At 41.6% G+C, this 25,972-nt stretch overlaps 2 protein-coding genes across 6 annotated transcripts in view; one reads left to right on the forward strand and one right to left on the reverse strand.

Moving 5' to 3' along the window:
* Positions 1-16,926, forward strand: part of ELK3 (ETS transcription factor ELK3) — a 69,835-nt gene extending 52,909 nt beyond the window's left edge. For both annotated transcript variants that reach the window (XM_065937153.1, XM_065937159.1), the window contains 2 exons: positions 8,775-8,897; positions 14,336-16,926. In XM_065937153.1, coding sequence (XP_065793225.1) covers positions 8,775-8,897; positions 14,336-14,434 — 222 coding nt within the window. In that variant the 3' untranslated portion in view covers positions 14,435-16,926. The remainder of the gene's footprint in view (positions 1-8,774; positions 8,898-14,335) is intronic.
* Positions 16,927-17,801: 875 nt separating this feature from the next.
* CDK17 (cyclin dependent kinase 17) overlaps positions 17,802-25,972 on the reverse strand; it is a 103,419-nt gene continuing 95,248 nt past the window's right edge. For 3 of the 4 annotated variants that reach the window (XM_065937167.1, XM_065937173.1, XM_065937175.1), the window contains exons 14-17: positions 24,457-24,499; positions 23,138-23,228; positions 21,776-21,853; positions 17,802-21,251 (exon numbers count right to left, since the gene is read on the reverse strand). In XM_065937167.1, coding sequence (XP_065793239.1) covers positions 21,214-21,251; positions 21,776-21,853; positions 23,138-23,228; positions 24,457-24,499 — 250 coding nt within the window. In that variant the 3' untranslated portion in view covers positions 17,802-21,213. Of the gene's footprint in view, positions 21,602-21,775; positions 21,854-23,137; positions 23,229-24,456; positions 24,500-25,972 lie in introns of all 4 variants that reach the window. The other variant, XM_065937177.1, reaches the window with a different exon arrangement.

Raw genomic sequence — 25,972 nt, forward strand, 5'->3', positions numbered from 1 at the left:
TGAACCTGGGTCTCTCACATTGCAAATAGATTCTTCATCCTCTGAGCCACTACCCTTTTAAGTTGCTGAGCAGGCCAATGGACATTTCAGGAGGCACTTGGGTTTTATGAAAATTTTATGGCGGAGTCCTCTTTGGAGGGCACTTGGTAAGTAGTCATTTGTTTTCTGCTAATAGGAAAGTATGTGCTAACCAATATGGCCATTGTGATTGTCAGTGGGGAGCTGGGCTGTTCTGCAGTCTCTAAAAAGCAATGCAGAGGCCACACCAAACGATGAGAGAGAGATGCTTCTGTAAAAACAGTGCTGGTCTGAGCAAGCCCAGGTCCCTGGCTCAGGGGAGGGGGGAGCAAACTCGTGGAGCAACAAAAGTCTGCAGTGTCACTAACTCCACCATGAAGGCGGCCTCCTCCGAATACACTATTCAGATGCTCACTCTCATCCAGCTGACAACGGCAGGGCAGGTACTGGTAAACCTATTTCTGCTTCCCCTGGAAAACTGGATGCGTTTCAGTGGCAGAGGTTAAGTTCGTTGGCTTCGCGGTCACAGACTTGGATTCAGTTCCTGGCGGCACTGCTGGGTAGAAATGTGACCGTGGGTACTTGCTCTCTGAGCCTGTTTCCACATCCGTGAGATGGATGGTGTGAGGATTAGATGGGGTAAAGGCCGTGGGAAGAGAGTTGGCTACAACTGGCGGGTTTCAGAATCATGTGACTTGGTGGCACCAGGGTGGGGCGTGCTTGAAGCAGGTGGGAGCTCTGTCCTGTCGGGTGGAGGAGCTCTCTGTCCCGTCGCGGGGGAGGAGCTCTCCATCCCGTGGGGGGGAGGAGCTCTCCGTCCGTCGGGAGAGGAGCTCTCCGTCCCGTCGGGGGAGGAGCTCTCCGTCCCGTCGGGGGAGGAGCTCTGGCCCGTCGGGGGGAGGAGCTCTCCGTCCCGTCGGGGGGAGGAGCTCTCTGTCCCGTCGGGGGAGGAGCTCTCTGTCCCGTCGCGGGGGAGGAGCTCTCCGTCCCGTCGGGGGGAGGAGCTCTCTGTCCCGTCGGGGGAGGAGCTCTCTGTCCCGTCGCGGGGGAGGAGCTCTCCGTCCCGTCGGGGGGAGGAGCTCTCTGTCCCGTCGGGGGAGGAGCTCTCTGTCCCGTCGCGGGGGAGGAGCTCTCCGTCCCGTCGGGGGGAGGAGCTCTCTGTCCCGTCGGGGGAGGAGCTCTCTGTCCCGTCGCGGGGGAGGAGCTCTCCGTCCCGTCGGGGGGAGGAGCTCTCTGTCCCGTCGGGGGAGGAGCTCTCTGTCCCGTCGCGGGGGAGGAGCTCTCCGTCCCGTCGGGGGAGGAGCTCTCCGTCCCGTCGGGGGGGGGAGCTCTCTGTCCCGTCGGTGGGGGAGGAGCTCTCTGTCCCGTCGAGGGAGGAGCTCTCTGTCCCGTCGGTGGGGGAGGAGCTCTCTGTCCCGTCGGGGGAGGAGCTCTCTGTCCCGTCACGGGGGGAGGAGCTCTCTGTCCCGTCGCGGGGAGGAGCTCCGTCCCGTCGGGGGGAGGAGCTCTCTGTCCCATCGTGGTGGGTGTCCTCGCTGTCACCACCATTAGTGGCAGCACAGTTGAGCATCTCGTGTGTCAGGCACTGTTGTAAACACCATCCACGCAGCATCTTAGTTATCTATCATCACAGGCCCGTGAAGGAGATAATGGCCATTGTCCAATTTTTCCAGCAGAGGTCAAGGAGGCAGAGGCCCAGTAACTCACCCAAGCTAATAGGACTTGGAGGTGAAGACTTGAGCCCAGTTAGCCTGCTCCAGAATCCACGCCCTTTAGGTACAACGCTCTCCGCACACGTGCTGGGAAGGTGCCCGGCCTTCTCTGACCGTGAGATGTCCGTGGAGTCTGCGGGCAGCTGAAAGCAGCTCTTGGTCTTTTTCCTCTCTGGGGCGTCTCCAGAGTGACTGTGGCCTTCTCCCGAGGGACTGTCAGCGTGGCTTGTGAGCCTGTGGTGACCAGCGTGCTGCCACGGAGGGGCGGGCCGAGGGCCGGGTCACAGGTCAGCATGGGCACGTGTGCTCCAAGGGGGGCATTTCCTCACTCTGCACCACTGGCCGGGGACTAAGGACCGCTAGGTACATGGCTCAGAAACAGCGGCCTCCGACGTGGCTCAGAGAAATGAGCCGAGAAGCTGACCCCGAGTGGATTCTGAGAACCTCCTGCCCGGCCTCCCCTGTGTTTCCCGCTGTGAGGTGTAGAGGGATCTAGAGCCAGGCCAGACCAGGCCAGCTCAGATTTCAGTCTGTGCTTGCTGGGGGAGTTTGTTATCACCATCTCTGAACACATGCCCTGTAGCTGCGCTGGAGGAGAGTGGCTGAGGCTGGCCCTGTGGTTTGGGACCGGGACACGGGCAATGAAGGGAAGCTCCGTGCACTGTGGCTGAGGACGTGTGTAGCTGGCCAGGGTGTGGGTGGGGGACCTTGACACCTCAGCACTTTGTCACAGAAACGCCACTCTCCCCTCTGGGGTCTGCTGTGTGCAGTGTTTACACCCGTGGGCACGTCCAGTCGGTCAGTCTTCATGGCTGGCTTTACAGGACATAGAAGTGTGCTGTAATTACTTGATACCCTGAAAATGAAGTTCCCAAGAACTTGTATTTATTCCAAGAAAAATTTATATTTATTCATGTATTCCACGAATAATCCCGAGTTTCAGCAAGAAGCATGGCAGGAAGAAGGGGTGGGATTAAGCATGTCTTGGCATGCTTGGGGTCATGTGGTTACAGTTCCCTCCCAGGACCTTATTAAGCCACAGACCTCCTGTAGGCCCAAATTCAGATTCAAAATTTCAACCTACAACATGATGGGCATGAAAAAATCATCCGCATTCTGCCAGTCCCCCTGCATCACAGCCTCCACTCCTGAAGACACTTAGGGTGCAGTCCTGGGCCTGTGTGAAACGCCATTGAGATTCCTCCTTATGAGCCTTTGAGAAACCACAGTTATTAACGTAGACAGACATGATGATGACCCAGAGGCGCCCCCAGCATGGACTGTGTGGAACTGAAGGAAATGAGAATACAGAAACCAGCTGGGTGCCAAGGAGTAAGGCAGTTGGAGCTTGGCCATCGAGGTCATACTGGTCTGTTGCTAGAAAAGCCAGAATCTTCTCTCTGATGGCGAGTTACAGAAACTGAGACAGGACGTGGGGGAGAGCTGGGATGGGAGACCCTCCTGGCTCCCAGCCAGATAGCACGGAAGCCTGAATGGTGCCAACTGGAACGTCTGATTTTCTGCATCATCTGTACCTGGGTGTCATCGGGCCCTCCTCCTCTCTCAGATGAGTGGCTCATCACTTTTCCCTTTCTTTATGCTAAGACCTCTGTTCATCTCCCATGTGATGTCCAAGATGTTGAACTCAGATATGTGTGGGCACCAGGGCGTGAACTCATACCATCAGAGTCTGAGCATGCATGCCCCGGGCTGTTTTATTAGCAGCGGCTTTGGATTACCACTAATTGAGTAGGGACAGCTTGATGAAGACTGAAATGCTAAAAGCTCCTTTCTGCATGTACTGATGGACATACAACCTTAAACCCAAATCATAAAGTGGGAATTGGGAGTAAGATGGATGCGTGCGGTGAGTGTAGACCGTGTCCTGGCTCAGCTCTGGGTGGTTTCTCAATTTACTGTCTCTTTTGCCATGATCACAAAAGGAAAAATGTTCCCCCCCTCAACTTCATCCCACCCTGTAACACTGCCCTAGCCCAGCCTACAGCTTCCTCCATCCTGGTCTTGCAGGAGGATGCCCCTTAGAAACTTGGCAAGTAGAGGATGCTGCTGATAGACTTTGCATGACTTGACTCTCCAGCTGAAGGTTCTTGCTGCTCCCCTAGCTCTGGGTGCCTAGGATGAACCAACCGTGATAGCTGCCCCCTCTCTTTCCACCCCGGAACCTGTCTTTTCTGTAGCTCCTTCACAGATTGCTGACTCCTCCCCTGTTCTTTCTCTGTTTTTTCCTCTCTTACCATAGCTATCCTAGACCAACAGGGCCGTCCTCTTCTTCATTTCAGCACATTCAGCGCCACACAAACTTCTGTTTGTGACTCTACTTCTTTTTGAAAGTTGCTGAATACATGTTTTTATTTGAATTCAGACAACTCTAGGAGTTTCCAGGGGTTCACTGTCACCTTTTGAGGATTTTTTTTTTTTTTTAACCACAAAATGGCAGTGTCATGGACTTCATTGGCATCCATGGGAGATTAAGGTTAGAGATGTTTGTTGCTACAACCTGCCCAACCATCAGCTAGGCTCCTGAAGATAGAGAGGTGAGCAAGAAACAGTTCCTGCTCCCATAAGCTTACAGGCTGGCTGGCCAATAGGTAAAGAAAGAGAACAATTAATAATTTAGAGTGGTGTGAAATTATAGAGGGCCCAGGGAACTTGTTGAGGAATTCAGAGGCCAGAAGTTCCATGAGTATGAGTTTCATAGGAGGAAGGAACTTGTTTTTATGGGAAAGTAAGTGCTGCTGAAGGTGTAAGTCAGGGAAAGAGATTCTTATTAGAATCTATCAACAAGTAATTATTGAGCATTATTTGCACATCATAGGCAGGACAAGTGCCTACTTTCATGATGTTTTGTTCTTGGATCTAGCTATGACCAGGTGTACACATGCATGACGGCCCAGTGCAGAGACGAACCTCAGGAACAGGAGGAAGAACATGTAGTTCAATTCACTGAACACGAACTGAGCGCCTGTCATGTGTCATGGGCTTAGCTTGGAGCTGGGGTTGGGAGGAAGCTCCTAACTTACTTTTAGGTTGGTTAAATATAGTATCCTGGACACAGTACATACACAGAGAATTTTTAGGTGTAGGAGCAGCACTAAGGAAGAGGGTGTTCACTTTGCTGGGAGTGGGGATGCTGCCAAGGCTTTGTGGTCTTAAAGATGTGTAGCGGCTTTATGCATTAGGGCAGTGGTTCAGTGAGAGAGGCGGATACATTCCAAAGGTAAAGGAGGTGGTGGGAGGAGGAGCCTGAGGGACATGGTGAGAACTGTTTTAGAAATCATCCTGAAGACATGGGCAAGGGAGGGGTGAGGCTGGAAGCAGTTAGATGGCTGAAATCCCAGGTGAAAATCAGTGAGGACCTATGGCTGTGACCATGGCCGGAGGCCAAAGGAGAGGGATCTGACAGACCCAGGTGATGGGTTTGGAGGTGTTAGGGGTGAGCAGAAGTTGAGTATGAGTTTCATGGGAGGAAGAAACTCATGGGGAAAGGGTCCAGGTCCAATTTGGAGTTTGAGGAGCTTGGAGGACATTCAGGAAGAAACACCCAGCTGCAGTTGGAGCTAAGGAGAGAGTCTGATGGTTAAAAACCATGGAAAAGATGAGATCCTTTGTGGAGTGGCTCTAGCCCAGGGGATCATGGGCTGAGGGGTCATGGAGGTTTTGGAATGAGTGCTGAAGAACTAGTAGGTTGGAACTGTGTGGTAGTCAGGACCCATGGGGCAAAGTAGGGGCAGGGATTCACATTCTCGGTTGCTATGGGCCTACCTAGAATTTTGGCCAGGGGAACTTTTTTTTTTTGGCTGCATGGCATGCAGGATCTTAGTTCCCTGACCAGGGTTTGAACTTTACCCCCTTTAGTGGAAGTGCAGAGTCATAACCAATGGACCGTCAGGGAAGTCCTAGGTTGAACTCTTCTCTTCCCTAAAACTGTGAACGGTGTCTTAAGGTGATTGATTCAGTGGCGGCGCTCAGAATAGATTGGAAGGGAGAGACCAGAGACAGCTGGACTGGTTTAGGTGGCAGTTGCCGAATGCCATCTAAGTTGATGGGGGCTTGGATGCTGCAAGACTGGAAATGCGGGGATAAACAGGGGAGTCAGTCCAAGGAAGGATCTCCAGGCCGTGCCGAGGAGACGGGGGAAGACGTCTTGCTTCTCAGTGTCTGGGGTGCTGGGCTGCAGACGGGCTGTGAGTACAGGGTCAATGTCTTACTGTTCTCTGGCACCTGATACATATTATATACTGTGTCAGTATTTGCTGAGTGGGTAGATATATGGTGGTACTGTCAACAGAAACGGAGTCATAAACACTGGATCTGGCAAGGTGGTGAGTTCGTGCCATCTGGCTGAGGGGAAAACAGAAGTCTCTTTTCAGGGGGCGGAATTTTGGTGGTCAGAGGGCACTCAGAAGGGGCATGTCTGGACAACATTAACTCACTCAATTTAAGCTCAGATATGTGGGCTTTCTAGAAGACTCAGTATTCAGTGAAGAACTGAGTGGGGAGGATGACATGAGGTACTGACAGGAGGGTGTTTCCCCTTGAAAATGAACACCCATGGCTCTTGGGTCCAGAAGCATCTCGTTTCCTGCAGGTGACAGGGTCAGGAAGTTCCTGTCTGCCACTCAGAAGACCCCATTTGCTAAGACATTCTTTAGTGAAGGAAGAGGAAGCATGCATTTTGCTGGTAGCTTCTTTCTTTAGCCTCTGTCTAGGGCGCAAGGAGCTTGTGGAGAGAGGCTCTGAAAGCTCACACAGTACCAGAGAGAACTCACGCCAGGCTTTATGGAAATTTTCCCTAAGAGAGTAACCAACTAGATTTTCCCCTACGGCCATAGAATCTTCAGCCAGAACAGGGATGGGAGGGAGAGGAGCGTATGAAGTCATTTTACGGTATTTATTTGCATATATTATAGAAGACATTTCAAATATATTAAATAGGAGAAACAGAAGGCTACTATATTCTGAGTACATCCTGTATCCCTTAGAAACAAATGTGCAAACATCTCCGATCCAGACATGGGTATGACATTTAGACTACGAAAATATATTCTATACCTCATATTGCTCAGAAGGTTAAAAAGGAGTGGATGTACATTTATGGCTGTGGATGAGAGAGAAAGCTGTTTTGTAGTTTAAAGGATTCACTGTCTCTTTAGAGCTGTGACTTTCATTGGTAGGTAAGCTAGGAGGCCCTCAGCACGCTGGTTAAATGTTCATGCGGCATACTGTGCTTGGAACCTGGCTTGAGCGACGTGCAAATATTAGTCCTCAGGTCAGATGAGCTACAGACCTGAGACTAACACAGCTGAGAGGAACCCCAAGGTACTGGCTGCCTGGGTTGGTCTGTTTCAGTTCTTTACACAGTTGAGGATTTCTCCCACGGCTGGGTTTTAATACAGTTAGTCCAATACATTTAACTATTGACAGCAGTCTTGAACATTTACTGAGCATTTCTAACCTGCCAGTTTTACACAGATCTTTTACTCTTCCTGATGATCCTGTTATGTAAAACATGTAGGCATTTTTCTCCCTGTTTTACAGATTAGGAAACCAAGGCAGAGAGGGGTTGTTACCTAACTCATAAGTAGTTGTTCTGAGGCTGGAACCCTAGTAGAGCCCATGCAGAACTGCCACATCTGAACCGTTAGGCCAGATGGCCTGGCCTGTTTATGAAACTGCCTTGGATTAGAACAAATGGGAAATTTACCCAAAACATGTATTTTGGGTAACCTTGTAGGTAATTCAATATGTAGGAAATGCTGTGGAACCAAAGACTCAAATAATTTGAGTTTTTTCAGCAGCTCCATTCTAAGAACCTTTGGATGTTTATCTCCTTTCTGCAGAACAGAACAGACCTTTCCATTTAGGTTTAAGCCAAATGTTCTGGATAATTAACCAAGCTGCTGAGGCCAATTCCAGGGTGGAAAAAAAAACACTTTCGCATGCAGCATGATGCAGTCTGAAATGCTGCCACCCTCGCCAGAGCACCTCACTGACTTCACGAACTACAGAGGGGCTCCTCCTAGGCCCCAAGATGCACAGCCACCCTGGACAAGGAGCTTGTCTCTGCTGAGACTGAAAGCCAGGCAGGCTTACCAGTAGGGGTGGGTTGTTCCTTCTGCACTCTAGCTGGCTTGAAGACCAGGACTCCTGCTGCGAGTATGCAAGCAAATGCCATCCTTGGCACTCTCCCAGGAAACCCAGCGTTTTGGCTTTACATCCTATCTGACAAGAATGGATTTTGTTTCCCTCTGAGCCATTCCTGGGGAGATGAATTCTCATCAGCCCCATATCCAGAGTGAAATCTGGTAAACTCAGTTCAGAGCTTTTCATGAAGCTGCTACAGGGTATTTTAGCAGCAGATCCTCAAGTATTTAAAGAGTTGTTGATAGGGAAAGTGAAGCTTGGGAGGCCCTTTAAAAATGTGTGTGTGTAGCCCAAGTAATGGATGTCCACTGTAGAAAAATTAATATAGAGAAGAAATAAAGCCTTCTCATGGGATCCATTTGCTTGTATATTTTTGTGTTTATGTGTGCTCAGTCATATTTTGACTCTTTGTGATCCCATGGACTGTAGCCCACCAGGCTCCTCTGTCCATGGAATTCTGCAGGCAAGAAAACTGGAGTGGGTTGCCATTTCCTCCTCCAGGGGATCTTCCTGATCCAGGGATCAAATCTGCGTCTCCTGTGTCTCCTACATTGGCAGGTGGAGTATTTACTGCTATTGCCACCAATCTTGTTTAATGTGTGAGGGGGCGCAAATTGAAGAAAGAAGCTGGACAAAGGTTGTTACAAACTTGAGTTTTCTACTAGAATGGTCAAGGAAGGTAACTTTTCCGGTCTTTATAATATAAATTGCTCACACAGTTAGCACTGAAGGAAACTGAACTGCACAGCCCCGCGGAAATAACATCAGGTTTTCCTGAGACGATGAGGCTGGTTTGGGGCTGGGGCCCCTGGCCACACTGCTGACCACAGCAGGAACCGGTGATACAGGCATCAATCCTTCGTGTGCTTTCTTCCCCAGACGCCGAATGGACTGCTTCTGACCCCGAGTCCACTGCTGTCCAGCATACATTTCTGGAGCAGCCTCAGTCCAGTTGCTCCACTAAGTCCTGCCCGGCTCCAAGGGCCAAGCACGCTGTTTCAGGTGAGCATTTAGAAATGAGCTTGTACATGTGCAATTTCTAAGGGATATGTTTCCTTGATAAGTCCTGCAAGGTAACATTTTCTCTAAATGTAGGGCAGAACTCACAGTTTAAGTTTCCAAAAGGAATTCATGTTAACGTGGCTGCAAAAGGCGCCTTCAGAGGCAGGTATTTTCATTGAGGTGGTGTGCGCATGTCAGCTATCCATAAATGGAACAATAAATTCTCCAATTGCTCCATTTATTTTCACTAACTATGAAAACTGGAAATTTATAAGGAAAAAATTTTTAATTGTATTTTATAAAATCTCATAAGACTTTAACATACTAACCTATTAGTATAGTAACCACACAAAATAAAGATAAAAATAGTGGACTCTACATTGTAATAACAGCAAAGTTACCTGCATAATTCTATGAATCAGAATCAAGTTTTCCTTGTTCCATAATAGAAAAAAGCAGCATCCAGGGATCTGATTAAAGATGAGTTAAGTCTCAGCTGTTCGTCTTGTAAAACTCCCCGTACTAGTTTAAGTGCATTCATTAGTCATCTCCATACTAGAAACCTGCAGTAGCATCACTTGCTATCATGTGGAAATTGGTATTTCCTCTTGGAGACCCAAAGATTATGACTCACCGACCAAGATGTTACTGTCTGAACATGTGAGTGTAGAAAGGATCCCAGGGACAGGAACGAGGCAAAACTGGATACTCTGCACACACCTTCTGTTCCCGATTCTGACCTTGTCTGTCTCGTCCACCTTGCCTCTCACCTCTGCCCCTCAGTCTGGCTGACCTCAAGCTGGCGTTCTTTGGTTCTCATTGCATCTAGCACTAACCACTTTGTACTGCCTGTTCATCTGACAATCTCCCCACTAAATAGTGGGCCCTCAAGAAGCCAGAACTGCATCTTGTTTGCTGTGGTGTGTGCCTGGCATCTAGCACGCTGCTTGGTACACAAGATGTTCAGCAGTTACCACTGACTGACTAAAGGAAGGGATGCCTCAGAATTCACCAAGAGAAGAGGTGCCTGAGAAAGTTAAGTGTCAATAAGATCACATCTCCAGTGCTTTTCTTTACTGTTCGTCTGTCAAAGTTAATATTCACCTCTGTGCCAGGGGCTATACATGCTGGTATTTAGGGTCTCTCTGGGAGAAGGGTAGAGCTAGAGAGATTCTGGTTACTATCTTGCTTCTCTGGTTTCCTAGTAGCGATAAGGTAGGATGTCATGATGTGACTATACTTGAGCTATCAGGTTTCTCTTACAGGCCTTCCTTCTCATTACAAGAAACTGAGATATGGTCATGCGCAGCCAATGTGTTGATTCTTAGCCATTTTAACTCAGGCAAAGAAACAAAAACTAGCAATAGCAAAAGGCAGTGAGCAAATGCAGAATTAGGCAAGTTGTAGATTGGTGATCTTTTGGTGCGGAAACTAAAAGACCTTATTTCCGGGAAGTCTCCAGATGAGAGCAGCAGAGAGTTCCTGAGTAAAGCAGACAGGATCGTGTGGTGCTCCACAGCGGGCAGTGGGGCCTGTAATCCTACCCTAATCCTGGAATCCAACACAAGGCCTCTTTAGGTTTCCTGAGATATATGTGAATAATGAATGGACTCTCACTTCCCTCCTTGCTGAAAATCTTACCACCTGACTGTGCAGCGCTTGGTGACTTCCCAAGGAAGCCCTCCAGAACTACTGGTCCAGAATTCTTGGAGATTTCTAGCCCGCTACTCCCAACAGTTAACAGTAGTTCATCTCCCCACTGATTCTACACATTAAAAGGTATCAGGAGCTCTGGGAATTGGCCAAGATGCGAATCCCTTCAGTCACTACTGTAGACTGTAGTTCTGTACTGTAGACCAGTGGTTCTCAAGTTAACACAGGGCAGACTCAGCCAGAGGGTGTGTTAAATGCACCTGGCTGGGTCCCTCCCTCCCCCAGCGTCTCTGATTCAGAAGGTCTGGGATGGGGCCTGATAATAACATTCTTTAATACATTCCTAGAGATGCTGCTGCTCCAGAAACCTTACTCAGAACCACTGCTGACCAGTGGCTCCTGATTTACATTTAGAATTCTGCAGAAGAAAACCTGCTCAGAACTGTGATTTCACAAACTGGGCCTGTCCTCTCTCCTGGACCCATTCAGAACACAACCCTGAATGGGGAAATGTAACCAGGTGTGGATGGCTGACAGGTCGTATGGCCGTGGACCCTCTTTTTGGGGTTGGGGTCTGTGAGACTATAGAAAAATAACCTTGTACCTTTTAGAGTATTACGTCTCTTCCTATGTATATGATAAGAGGACTGACCTGGTGAAAGCCGAAATTTGCAGTTTTGAGAATGGTTAAAATAACATGGTAAGAAGAATCTTTTTTAAATTAGACATTTTAAATGATCGAGTCTCAAATTTAGGTTACTATCAACAGTACTGCTTTTTAAACCAATGAAAGTAACTTTAAAAATAACAAGCCTCTTTCACATATGCTATGTGAATGTGTTGGAGAAGGGAAAAAAAAATAGACTTGGCCTATAATGATGCTGGCAAATTTCCTGTTATGATTAGAAAAGTAGATCAGAGTCCTTATGGTAACAGTTGACAAGGCTGAGGCAGTTCTGGCACTGAGGGTCTCCGGCTATTATTAGTAAGTGATAGCAGATACTGAGAATTTCAAGAGAAGGAGAGTGGAGATACGAGCCTTTCCAGAACAGGTATGCTTTGTAATTGAGACACATAAAAAGAGAGATGCCAAAGACACTATACTAAGTCTAAACATACACCTTGGTTTATAAAGTGAGATGGGTTCCCAGTTGGGCTGTTTCGCATTTTAAGCTTGTCTTTAGGATGTCTATTCCACTTTTGAAACAGATTTTGATCAAATTTGGAATATACCTAGTAGGTACAGATAACAAGGTAATTTTCAACTGAGAGAATTTTCCGTAATTTTTAACTCAACAAATCTAACCCAGAAAATACTTGTAAAGCTCTGAGGCAGGGACTGTGGGGATATACAGCACGTGAATACCAGATGTGTAAACACAGTGCTCCAGGAACCCAGCAGGAGTTGCTCTTTCCAGCTGGGGCCTGGACAGAGGCCCCAAGGCAGAAGAGACGTCTGAGCTGGGGAGACGGGACAGGATCACGGCAGAGTGAAGGACATTCTAAGTGAACAGGCATGCATCATTTGGATATGAAAATACATAGTCTGTTTTGGAAGGGACCTGGGTGATAGACAGGTTGGAAAAGCAGCAGTGGGGCTTGGATAGTATACTGAAGAGTTGCTAAGTGAAAACCATGGGAGGCCTTTTAAAGCTGGAGATAACTAAGATCTCTAGTTTAGAAAGGTATCTCTGGTATCATAGTGTGGAGAGAGGATAGAAGGCAGGAAGAATAAGGGGCAAGAACCTATGAGATTTACACTACTCCAGATTCTGAGGGGAGAACCACCTTTTACATAAGAAGAGTGAAAATGACATTCCAGAGGTAAAATTGAGAGGATGACTTTTACATGGGTATAAGGAGTACTCAGTGAAAAATCAGGAAGAGGCAAGGATTACTAAGTGATTAAAAGACTGGGAATGGTATTGATAACAACAGCTACAATTTTTTGAGGGCTACCGCATGTCAGACATTGTTCTAAAGCACTTTTCATGGCTCCTTATTGAATAGTCTCAATAGCTCTATATGAAAAGATGACCAATTTTATAAGAAAAAGAAAAAAGAAACAAAGGCCCAGAGATGTTGCTCAATTTGCCCAACATCCCATGTTACCAAGCGGTGCAGCCCTGATTCCTGTTTAGTGTCCTGCTCCTGACCATCCTTACTGACTTTAGAGTAAGTGAGGAAGAGGTGCCGGGGCTATCTAACTGACGCCAAGAAACGTTTGTTGAGTATGGTACTGAGGACAAAAGTTGGGGAATGCTGTAATTTAAGAAAAGGAACTGTGTGTGGATGATGGGAGGGGAGGGGGGGCAATAAAGACGAATATGAAACATGTCAGGTCAGGCTAACCAAGAAAGACTACGACACTTGAGTATACAGAAATAAAGCGGACAGAAGTCAATAACAAAACCAAAAGGTGATTCTTTTGAAAACACTAGTAAGATGAACAACAACTAAAATGAGAGAAGATGTAAATAAACTACAAGTATGAGAATTCAGAGTCTGCTCTTCTTCCAGTGTCTATTAATCAATGGGAATAGTGGTGAGGAGCACACCTTAAATAAAAAGTATAAGTTAAATGTAAATAGATTTGATAACCCCAGATGAAATGGATAAAATTCTATATAACATTACAATTCAAAGTGCCAGGAAAGAAAACCTTGATTATAACCATTACAGAAACAGTAAGTAACAGCACCACCCGCTTGCCACTGACATTGAAGTAAGTTGGGCAGTTGGATACAGAAAGCACAGTATCTAGACTAAGTAAGAATTAAACTAGAAGACAGCCCGAGAGATCACTGTGACTCATCTTGTCCTCAACAAGGAAAACTTCGTTTTCAGCGATCGTGTTTTAGAAGGAGGTCTTTAAGTATTTTGTGTTCAGTTGGGAGTATAGCTGCTATACTTTAGACATGAAAGACATCAAAGCATATACTTTTGTGCCATCTTAGTTACCAACAAGACAAATTAACTATAAATTTTGGCACTTACGGGTTATCTATTTGGTTTGCTGTTATCATTTTAACTAGAATATTTTTAAAGATACTATTTTCTAAATCTCTGAAGATAAAAATATTCCTCATTTTTAACAGTTACTGAGAAACATCAGTAGTACTCTGGAAAACTGATAGTTTCAAAATACAATATGAGAAATTACTGATTCATATACAAAGAGTTTCCTGGTTTCCAAAACTGATTTTTCTTAATATGAAAAGCAAATGATCATTCTGAATAGAATGGAATCTTCTAGAAACACTATGAGAACATGCTTTAGCAACATATAAAGCATGTATTTTTCCTAGGAGTCTCTGCACATAAATAACTTGGGATATTTTCTAAGCTTTGGCCTCTGCTATACGTAGTCTTGATTTCACTGTCATCTTCCAGTTACTCATTCTGTAAAATAACTGGCAACATGGACTTTCCTAGTGGTCCAGGCATTAAGAATCCGCCTGCCAATGTGTGGAACATGGGTTCAATTCCTGGCCCGGGAAGATTCCACATGCCTTAGGGCAAACAAGCTCGTGCACCTACATGCTTAAAGCCTGAGCTCCGCAGCAAGAGAAGCCACTGCAGTGAGAAGCTCACACACTGCAACGAAGAGCCAGGGCAGCCAAAAATAAATAAATAAAATTATTTTAAAAATTGGCAACTGACCTCTATCAATCACAGGGGTGATGAGAGAACTGGTCCACTGTGGTCTGTCTAGGAATGTTTAATAACTCCGGTCTTCCCAATGGATTTGCAATAATTATTGTAAACATCTTTTGCCCCTACAGTTCCCCACACTGCTTAACGGCCACATGCCAGTGCCAATCCCCAGTCTGGACAGAGCTGCTTCTCCAGTACTGCTTTCTTCAAACTCTCAGAAATCCTGATGACATCTGGCCACAATTTAAAGACTCACTAACTGATGAAGCAGATTTGTCCCCATGGGCTAGTGTACCTGTGTCGTGAGAAGGATGTTGTGAAACCCGTCTGTTAATTTGGTTTGCACTTTTCATAACATGGATGGTCTAGATTTGTGTTAGCATTTTAAAAACTTTTTTATATTCAAGTATATATGAAAATCTGTTTTGCATTAAGTGAATTTTAATGTTTTTGTTTTTATATCTTCTTAGTTCTTAAGTGTTGAACACTGTTGACAGTGAAGAACTTTTCTAAATGGTTTTCAATGTAATAAGGATGTGAAGCTTTCTTCCTCTTTAATTCTGCAAATGCTGAACTGTGCTTATATACACTATAACCAGCTGTGCCTTCCTTTGCATTTAGTTTATTGTAAATTATCTATATATATATATTTTTAGTATTAAGAGAAAATGTTTGAAAGACAAAAATTAGTATCAAACAACTCTCTAGTAGAATTTCATTATTTTTCACAAGTAGGCAATATGAAAGCATTCATTACTTTTCTTTTTGGCTTTCAACTGTATGAGACTGCCTTAGAACCTCTTTTGAACTGAAATTCAGTGACTATAATGTCCAAGTAATGTTTTTATAAAAAACAACTAAGCCATATTTAGACAATAAACTTTCTTAAAAGAATGTTCTAAAGTGCATTTTTTGAAAAATGAACCTTGAAAGGTTAGCCTCCTGTTTACATTTCTTTGAGACTCCTTCCACACAAAAGCCTGAGATGGAAAAACGACATAAAGTTCACTCACTCTATGCCCCTGGAATATTTCCTAGGTTAGCACATTCTTATTTTAAAAAATTAACCTGGTTCTTCCCATTTTCCATTGAGAATCATACCTCTCTGATGCATTTACTGTATGTAAGTTAGGGTTTCTCTGAACCCCAGAAATTATAATTAACATTTAAGAATCCTATGCTTTGGAAAAGGTTCACAGACTGGTGATGAATACATATAACAAAGAAAACATTTTGTAATACCAGGTATCTTCATGTGTATGGGTAGAGCCTTGGTTGTGGAAACTGAGGTGTAGGATACACTGCTTTATGTATTACTGTTCATGGTGAGAATGAAGGAAAATTGATTAAAAAAAAAATAACATAAGTTATTCAGGAACATTATCATTGTGAAACTGAACGTATTATGTAACAATCTGCAGTACTAAGCAGTGAATCCTTTTGTGTACTGTAGTTTAGAACAGTGATAACAGAAACATTTTTTGTTCCTTCAAAAAAGTCAGCAGGCACCAGTCTAAGGTGCCAATCTGTGTATGAAGTAGTAAAGTTCTAATGTAAGATACAACAACTGAGAGGTGCCCAGTGCCTGCAACTCCATGTAACTGTAACAGAAACCAATCTGAAATGTGGCTAAATAATTCACTGATCCAAATGAGGCATTAAATGGCAGGGATTATGAGAAAGGGTAAAAAACAAACAAACATTTGAGTTTTCAAGCATTCTAAAATTATGTTGCGACACTTGAGATGTTCAACTGGAATTGAGCTTGAGATTTTCAGGAATTTTATTTGGTGATATTCCCCCTTATCTGGGGGAAAAATCCAAACACTCTAATATGCATCCTTGAATATAAAGTAATGGGCCTGGTGCCACAATCTGCAAGGAGACACTATTGTCACTACCCACAGGCTAAGGATAATTCTGTACCAAAATAAAAGAGCTAGTCCAGGGGACTGGTGTTCACCAAACACAAAATGTTAGAAGAGGCCTTTGAGATACATCCAACCACCATTTCCAGGTAAGGACAACTGCACAGAAGCGGGAATGCCTAAAGCTACATAGCTCATTGAAGGCAGAACAATGATTGGTGTTCAGTCCAGTTCTACTTCCCCATGCCCAGCTGTAAGGTAACTGCTGGCCCCAAACCGCATGTTAGGTAGAAAAAAACAAAAGAGCATTAAAAACAAACAAAAAACTTGTCAGATAAGAGCATACCTCAAATGCAAGATTCTTACAGAGAAACGAAGTCAGTCAATGTGCAAAAACCTCAACCTAGTATTCCCTTCCTCCAAATACTATGATTAACATACACTCTAGCTCCATTTGTTAGAAATGGAAAAAATACAGTAATTTTTGATGCACCAAAAAACTCACATAACACAAATAGAGAACTGGAGGTGTTAAAGTATAATCCTTATTGCTCTGCCTCATTCTCTGTGTGTGTGTGTGTGTGTGTGTGTTGGGTTTGTCTTTTTTTTTTTAAACAATTATTTTAGTAAAAAAATAGGTTTCAAAGAACATAATAAGTTTGTTTTCCCTTTTTATATGTTTGCTTGATCAGTGTTAAAATGCTATGGTAAAGTTTATAGAACTATAACCTAACTGTTGGTCTCTTTGTACACATCTTTTCTATGACTGCAAATCTTCACTCAATTTTCATATATGTATCATTTTTACTGTTATATTATTTTTTTTCAATAAATACTTTGTGATAAAAGGTGTGAAGAGGCAAGTGGGTTGTATTACTTCCATTTACTTGGGATGATTCAAATGCCACTATTCTATGGGTGAAGTTGGAAAAAGAATGTTATTTAGCTTAAATATTGCACATTGAAACACTATATGTAAATCTTATTTAAACAGGTATTTAAGGAAACAAATATACTTTATTGATACTGAGTTGGATAGAAGGGAATGTATTTGAAAACTGGTCCTCTGATCACTTAAATCTGAAGTTCTGTCATTCTGCACTGAGGTAGGGAGGTAATGAGGAGGGGAAAACTACATTACCATTTACTCTTTTAGCTGCAATTAACATCAAGAAATTAAAGCCATCCCACGTTCGTGGATTAGAACACTTAATATTGTTAAGATCACAATACTACCCAAACTGATCTATGGATTCAATAAATTCATCACAATCCCAAAAATCTCATCCTAAAATTTATATGGAATTTCAAGGAACCTGGAATATACAAAACAGTCTTGAAAAACAGAAGTGGAGGACTCACACTTCTTGACTGCAAAACTTATAAAGCTACAATTAATTAAAACACTGTGGTACTGGTAGAAGGATAGCGATGTAAAACCGAGAACAGAATTAAGAACCCCCAAATAAACCCTCATTTCTATGATCAATTGATTTTCAACAAGGGTGCCAAGGGGGAAAAAGACAGGTATTTCAACAAACAGGCCTAGGAAAACTAGATACTCAGATGCAAAAGAATGAGGTCAAAACAGAACAAGGTCCTAAATGTAAGCACTAACCTATAAAATTCTTAAAACGGGGGAAAATATTCATCATCTTGGATTTAGCTGCTGCAACTTAAATATGCAACCAAAAGCAAAGGCAACACAAGAAAAAATAAACTGGACTTCATGAAAATAAAAAACTTTTATCAACAGGACACCATAAAGTAAGTGAGCACAACCCACAGAAGAAAATAATTACAAATCATGTATGTCATAACATTCTAGACTATATAAAGAACTCCTACAACTCAACAAAAAAGAGGTATACAACCAAACTTTTTAAAGGCAAAGGACTTAAATATACATTTCTTTAAAGCAGATAATGGTAACACATGAAAAGGTGCTTAACACCCTTAAGTCCTTAGGGAAATCAAAACCACAATGAGACACCACTTCAAAGCTATCAGAATGAATATAATGGAAAAAAAGAAGCAAGGATGAGGAGAAATTGGACCTCATGCATAACTACTGAAAATGTAAAATGGTGTGGGTACTGTAGAAAAGAGTTTGGTGGTTTCTGAAAAAGTTAAGGATCAAATTACCCACTGACCCAACAACTCCACTCCTGGTATATGAACCCAAAGAATTTGAAAAGAAAGGCTCAAACAGATGCTTGTGCACCAGTGTTCATAGCAACATTATTCACAACAGCCAAAAATGGGAAAAAACCCCATGTCTATCAACAGATGAATGGATAAGCAAATTATCCACATTTTGCTTGGAGAAACATAAATGGATAAGCAAATGCTGTACAGTCATGCAACAATGTTACTCAGCTATGAAAACAAATGAAGTCTGACACACGCTACAATGTGGATGAACCCTGAAAACATTATGTTAAGTGAGATAAGCCAGAGACAAAAAAACAAGTGTGGTATGATTCCCCTTACATAAAATATGCAGTTTTTGTCTCTCTGAATTTGCTTATTCTAGGTAAGAGGTTACCCAAAGGATGGGGCAAGGAGAAAACATGGTGGTGTGTGTGGGGGGCAGGGGGGTGGAGATTATAATGGCTACAAAGTTTCTGTTGTTTGGAGTGATGAAAAATCCTGGAAATAGATAGGTAACTGCTTTACAACACTGTGAACATAATAATTAATGCCACTAAACTGTATGCTAACAAAGTGCAAAAATGGTACATTTTATGTTACATGTATTTTACCACAATTTTAAAAAATAGTAAAAACACACACAAACCACATGAACTGTCTTGGGTCAAAAAGATTATAACATGTTAACAAGTAGGCTTTCGTAAGCTAATAAAGCAGCCACTTCTATATAGAGTATGACATATTCAACATGTTATCATCATCACTTGGAAGGAAAACAAAAAAGGCATCCCCTCTTACCTTTAAGAACCTTATCAGTTTAAGATGAATCATCTGTTCAAGGTTCACAATTTGAGCTTCAGTTCTCTTCACTGCAAAGTTTTCAGAATCTGAATGATGCTCAAGTTATCAAAAAAAGAAAATCAAATTCCTTGATAAAATGAAGGAACATCTGTAGTTTTTCCTAGGAAGAGCAATTTTATATAACTGTTGGATACAATTCTTCACCTTTTATATGCAAGAATGAAACAATAGGATAACTGTCAAATTTTCAACAAATCAAATATATAACCTATGAAATGAAAAATCTGACAATTAAAAGTGCTATCCTATAAAATTACAGTAAAGATTAGTAAATGAATGGCCAGCACAATTATAAATTAATTGCTACTGGCACAGAGACACTTCATCATCTTGAGACACATAAAATAAAATGGTCCCATTCTGCACAACCTTCTTCCCCAAGAAAGAATCATGACTCAACAAAACCACATTTTAACAACATGAAGATTTTGTTATTATAAACTTTGAAACAAAATGGAGGAATTTTCACATAATATTTATAACCTTCAAAGTACAATATTAATACATGTCTGTCAGTTAGAAATAACAGCAGTTTGTTAGGCTACAGAGTTTAACATAAAACCAATTTACAAATGTGAAAAGCAGTAGTGGTCCAATATTCACCATTACACATGAATCTGTTTCTTCCAGAAATTTCTTTTTTAAAAATTAAAACTTCAATATCATGAAATATTAAAATAACACCCCAAACATGCCACAATCACTATTCACAAATAAAGTTAAAATGAAATATACAAAAATTCACTTAATACTGTTAAATAACAATAAACTACAAGATTTCCTGAACAGAAATGGTAGGACCCCTGAATGTTTTACAGTGAATGTCAGGAAAATGAATTAAGTTATGACTCTTTTCATGATATATAAGCCCCAAATTTACATGATCATTTCAAAATATAGCAATTAAGATCTGCAGTTGGTAAGATGCACTAAACAAATAGTCCTTAAAAGTGAACACAAATGCTTAAAGCACTGTTACCAACACCAAGGTGTATTTATGATGCTCAAAAAGATGCATAATTAAAACTGTAATATTTACTATCTCTGGTAAACAGATAATACCTAGAATGCTTTAAAACAATTTTCCAAGTTCTCATTTCTCTCGTTTGTTATTTATCATGGCTCATTTCAAACACATATTACAGCTTTCAGCTGATTCCAAGTGAATGCTATTAAAACACACATGTACACACATCTCTCAAATGAAATAAGTTGTTCCCCAATGAAGAATCATCCATTCTAATAAAAGAATTGTATTTAAGACAAATAAACAAAACAAGATCTCTCATGTTTGACTGGACTTGCATGGTTTGTTTTTAACTAAATTAAAGCACAAGGTAAAACAGGTTAAGTGTGTTAGTATACAAATATCCGATAATATGCAGTAAGTATTTCTAAAATGAGGAAAGGTAAAAATAAATAATTTTGGTACTTTAATTTACTGGTATGTAATTCGAGATCCCCAAAATGTCAGGTATTCACTTGCCTGAATCAACTTCTGCATCACATGCTTTCCTAAACATGATGTGCTTATCAATTTCTTAGCTACTCTATTTGCCAATGTTCAATAAAAGATTACATAGCATGAACGCAAGAGTGTTCAAGTTGGCTCACTTATTTTACTGTTAAGCAAAGCTAAATTTACATTCCAGGAAACAATGCAGTTTAATTTTAAAAACAAACAAAAAATGCAGCAGTAAAACAACTTGTGAGGAGAAACAGATGCATTCACATATAATAAAGCCACTGCAACTTCTTCAGGCATCAACTGTTGTGTTAAATAAACAGACAGTAGTTATTTAGCAGCAATGATTCCGCAATAAATAATGCACTGTGTTTCTCAGTCCTGCACAAAAACTGCAGCTATAGTTACATCAACAGCTGTAACCTACTGGCTCTAATGGCAGAGAAGACCTTAAAACCAACTGTACAAAAAAATTGTCACACTGTGACAACAAATATAAAAACAATTTGTAGATCTGAAATAAAAAGACTCCACTGTGAAGAGGACAGTGTAGACAAACGAAGATTCCAAGTCCACCAAAAGAAATAATTGCCTTCAGATCTGAGTCCTTGATTGATAAGAAAGGCTGGGGGCTGGGCTTGAAACCATGTTATCAGACTTAAAAGAGCATGCTCTGTCTTCTGTTCTTCCCATGTCCTAAAATATAAAGTCATTTTATGAGGCAGTTCATGGTTCAGTTTTATCCCACATACAGTATTTGGTGACTCTATGAAGCTAATGTTCCCACCAGCAAAAGCTAATTCCATGGTAAGAGAGATCAGCTCTGTCTTAAAGGACCCTCTTGTTGATGGGGCCAGTCTACAGCTTCTATGCTTCGAAGTGATGAGCCTGATGACTAGGGGAGCACAGATGTATCTTCTGCCTCAGGTGCCAGGGATGGCGTGTCAGTGATCAAGCCAGGTCACTTGTAAGAGGTCTCTGTGCCATCTGCAGCTTTCAGGATCCCTGATTGCACTGAGTCAGGTTCTCTCTGAAGAATTACTGAGCTGCCCACATCATACAGAAAAGTGAGTATGTGCAATGCTAAACATACACAGTTGTGGAATGCACTGTACATTGGTTTTTACATCAATAATTTTACTGATCAATTTATAAACCAAAATCTTGGTTCCACGCAAAATTTCATGATCGACATGTGAAATGGTTTATGACAAACACACCTGTCTCTGGATAAGAAGAATTTCGAAAACCGGGGTCCTTTTGCAACTGAATCTCTTTCAAACTGAATATTGATACACCTAAAATGCATAGATAAAAAATAGCAGATGAAAGCCTATCATTAAAGCAAATATAATCCAACTAGAGACAAAATGTCTAAATTATATACTGAGTGAACGTGAAACATTTATACTAATTTAAAAATTTAAAGCCCCACTGAAATATTTTCTCTTTTGTTCCAAGGTTTTGAGAAGTAAACCAAGCGAAATAATCTCCCCTCAGAACCTTTCTCCTCCAACCTGGCTTTAACTCAGGCTGTGAATGTGTGTTTCTCTGAGGAGAATGAACACTGCTTTATTTCTAGGGCTTACTGAGGTTGGGAGACCTCATCAAAATGTATTACTTGGTTTTATTCTATCCTTTCTCCATTTGTCTTATGATGGCAGTGAAGGTCAAATTCTTAAACTATCTTCAGAACTTTACAGCAAAACAAGAAATAGGTTTATACACCTTTACTGCAACTCAAACTTTAAAACTTGATATTAGCAATAATAATGAAATGTAAATAGCATCCTAAAAAATACTTGTAATTCATCTTTCTCATTTCCATCTCTGCCACAGAGGTAGTCTTTCATTACAAAATATCCTGTAAGTTCTAAGTGAAGAGTCTTGAGGAGTCTTGGTTCCAATTAGAAAACCACTGTCTAGTAAATGAGAATGGGAAATTAATGAAAGCTTTTGGTAGCTCATTTCCAAAATATTCTCTTAGTTCCCCACTCACCTTGCTCAGTTTTAAAGAAAATATTGGGGTAATTTTTAAGAATGTTCTGAGTAAAATCAAGCAGTTACCTCAGGCATGAAAAATCAGCTATTTTAATGACAATATGCTCACCTCTGTCATGGGGAGAGTTAAGTCAGAGTGAACACAGTAAAGGAAAACCATCTTCACGTCTTAAAAAGGAAATTTACTTTCATGAGAAAACTAATGTTTTGGCTGTGTTTCATTACAACTTGCTTGAAATCCATTTTTAACAACTCTGAACCAAAGTAATTCAGATTGGGCCTAATGACAATGTCTATCATTGGATGGCATCTTCCAGCATAAGTCCAATAAGACTAATGACCCACATGTAAGTGCTACTGATTTCTGAGAGTCGTAGCAACATGCTCAGTGTTAAAAGAAATAAATTAAAACAGGTAAATAAGACATACACCTCCCTTCAAGTAATTCTGATCTAATTATAAAAAGACCAGAATTTTAGGCTTAAAAACCAACAGTCCCTTCCTAGACTCCTAATTCACCCCCGTCTCAAACCTGGATAAAAATAGAAGTGGATGGGAGGACATACTAGAATTTCTCTTACTTTCAGGTAAAGCATGTATTCTTGGTCCCAGACTTCGAAAGTACACATGTTTCATGGCCTCTTCTGCTGAAACCCTTTTCTTAGATTCATACTGTGAAAAACCAAAAAAAACTGCTTCATTAATTTTTTTCTCTAAATACTGGAAAAAGCATGTGTGAGGGGCAGGGGACACACATACAAATGAGCAGTTAAGCGTTTAGAGCTACCATTATCTTGACTACTTAATACAATGATTTATTTTTAAGAATGAATTTACTATGCTCTAAATTGAGTTACTACTGGAGCTTGTGTAGCAATGATCTCAGTTACAAATTTCCAAAATAAAGCTAGATCTTTAACTAAAGATTAAGATACCTTTTATTTTCTGAAGTGATGGAAAAAAGCAAAATATCTGATCTATCGTGTTACTTTCCTTCATGAACAACAAAGGATTATTAGAAATGTAACTAATACCTTTATGAAAGATATTATTAAGTTACCTATTCAATACCCATTTCCCCTTTTTCCTTCAAGAGATAATGTAGATTTAAGGCATTCATGCTTCCAACTCTGACATATGAATCATGGCTGTTCTAAGTTTAGGCTAATTATGGCAATCCAGCTCCCCAATTTTCAGCCTCTCTTACAATTAATATTTTAGCCATATGAAGATTTCAGAGACATAGGAAGAAGTCCTTAGAGGGGTTTTTGGAAAAGCCTTTGCTTTACAAATACAAGAAGACTAATGTGACTGACACTCTCTTATCCTCTCTGTCGTTTCTGCTCTGAATGCAGATATGGATGGTATTTGGAGGTACAACAGCCTGTAAAGCGTAGGTATAAGGAAAAAAGAAAGAGAACATAAGAAAACATGAACTGCAGAGAACATGGCCTTGACACAGTTGATCACTGCCAGCAGTTAACTACCTCAGTGAAGGGAATATGCTATGCACATTTTTATATGTCTTTTTTTTCTGTTTCTACATAGTCTGGTGGCGAATCACCAAGAAAGTTGATGGACAACAAAAGCAATTAGCAACTATCTCTTTGGCTTCCATGATCGCCAATAATCACCAAAAATAAGCTTCAAAAAAGAAAAAAGGGGGAGGTGAAGGGAATATGCTATGCACAGGCCTGTACATAGGTTACAAGGAGAGACCCAGACACACTAGGAGAAACCGTATTTTTTCACCTAAGCACGTGTCTTAAGCATGCTAGATACTAGCATAAATAATCTTATTTATGAGAGGGATATTACTGATCCCAGTCTATAGATGAAAAAACTAAGGCTCAGAGAAGTTAACACACCATTTAATCACTATAAAAAAGATGTAACTTACCTGAAGAAATTTTGTTATCAACTCAATTCCTTCAGAGTCTAATCTAAAAACAAGGAAGGACAAGTAACCATTTATTTATTAATCTTAACTGATAGCAACTTGCTAAATAAAACTATTTTCCAAGTGTTTTCATCTGCTAAATTCAAGTGCCCTAAAATAGCACACTTTGCAGTTTTTCAAACAGATTCAAATCTGTTTTATCCTTAAGATTTATTGTGCCCCTTAAGAAGCAACCACAAGTAACTGGGCGTCAACTCAAAATTTCAATATTCAAGAGTAAATTAGATTACTAAAATGACAGAATTTTTTAAAATCACCATTTTATCTCTAAACAAAATAACCTCTATTATTGAAAAAAACTTTAGTAAACTAGATCTGTTTTCAGTGTTCTAGTGAAGGCAAGAGTACAATGGCATCATTTCATATTATATAGGTGAAAACAAGACGGTAAGAGACCTCCAAATTTGTCACTGTGGTTCAAGATAAACAGAGATGAATCACTCAACAGATTTTTACAGGACAATATGCTGAAGGTTGGTTACTAGAAGCTATAACATTCAATTTAAATATGCCTCAATAATTTCATAACAGTTTATTTAAAAGGGATACAAAACCAATGACATAGTCAATAAAGGCAGAAAACTGTAAGGATGAAATTAATAAAACAGGAAGTAGAAGATTTAGGAGTTACCTTAAAGGGATAATCTCTTGATCAGAAGTCACAAATCACAAATTCTATCATGCACTGATCTTCACTGGCAAAAGCACAATTACGGAAACTGCCTTCCCTCCCTCCCACCTGAAGTGCTCTTAGTAGGTACTGTGGATGCTCTGGCCTAGAGATTCTCCAGAGTCTCCTAATCCTTTGCAGTCTGCCATTCTGACAAACACCTGGAACTCTGTGGCTACAGATAAAGTGAAAGTTGCTCAGTCGTGTCCAACTGTGTGACCCCATGGACTATACAGTCCATGGAATTCTCCAGGCCAGAATACTGGAGTGGGTAGCCTTTCCCTTCTCCAGGGGATCTTCCCTGGAGAAGATCAACCCAGGGGTCAAACCCAGGTCTCCCACATTGCAGGCAGATTCTTTACCAGCTGAGCCACAAGGGAAGCCCAAGAACACTGGAGTGGGTGGCCTATCCCTTCTCTAGTCATCTTCCCAACCCAGGAATTGAACCAGGGTCTCCTGCATTGCAGGCTGATTCTTTACCAACTGAGCTATCAGGCTACAGATAAGGTAGGTACTAAGTTCATGATGAACCTGCTTTAAAGAGCTGCAACTTTCACCCTGGATATTACAACAACAAGCAATATATATATGGCAATATATATATGACAGAAACAGGATTTATGCTTTTACGCTAAAAGTCTAACACGTTATATTATTCTTCCTTCTTAGGAAGTCTACTTAGAATGCTACCAGTTAGTTTACTGACAAGGCTATCAAATCACATAAACACTTTCAAAATAGTTTTGGCACCAGAATGATCTTACTAACTGTCCCTATCTTGAGAAT

This window comes from Muntiacus reevesi, chromosome 1 (assembly GCF_963930625.1).
Source record: "Muntiacus reevesi chromosome 1, mMunRee1.1, whole genome shotgun sequence".
Lineage (NCBI taxonomy): Eukaryota > Metazoa > Chordata > Mammalia > Artiodactyla > Cervidae > Muntiacus > Muntiacus reevesi.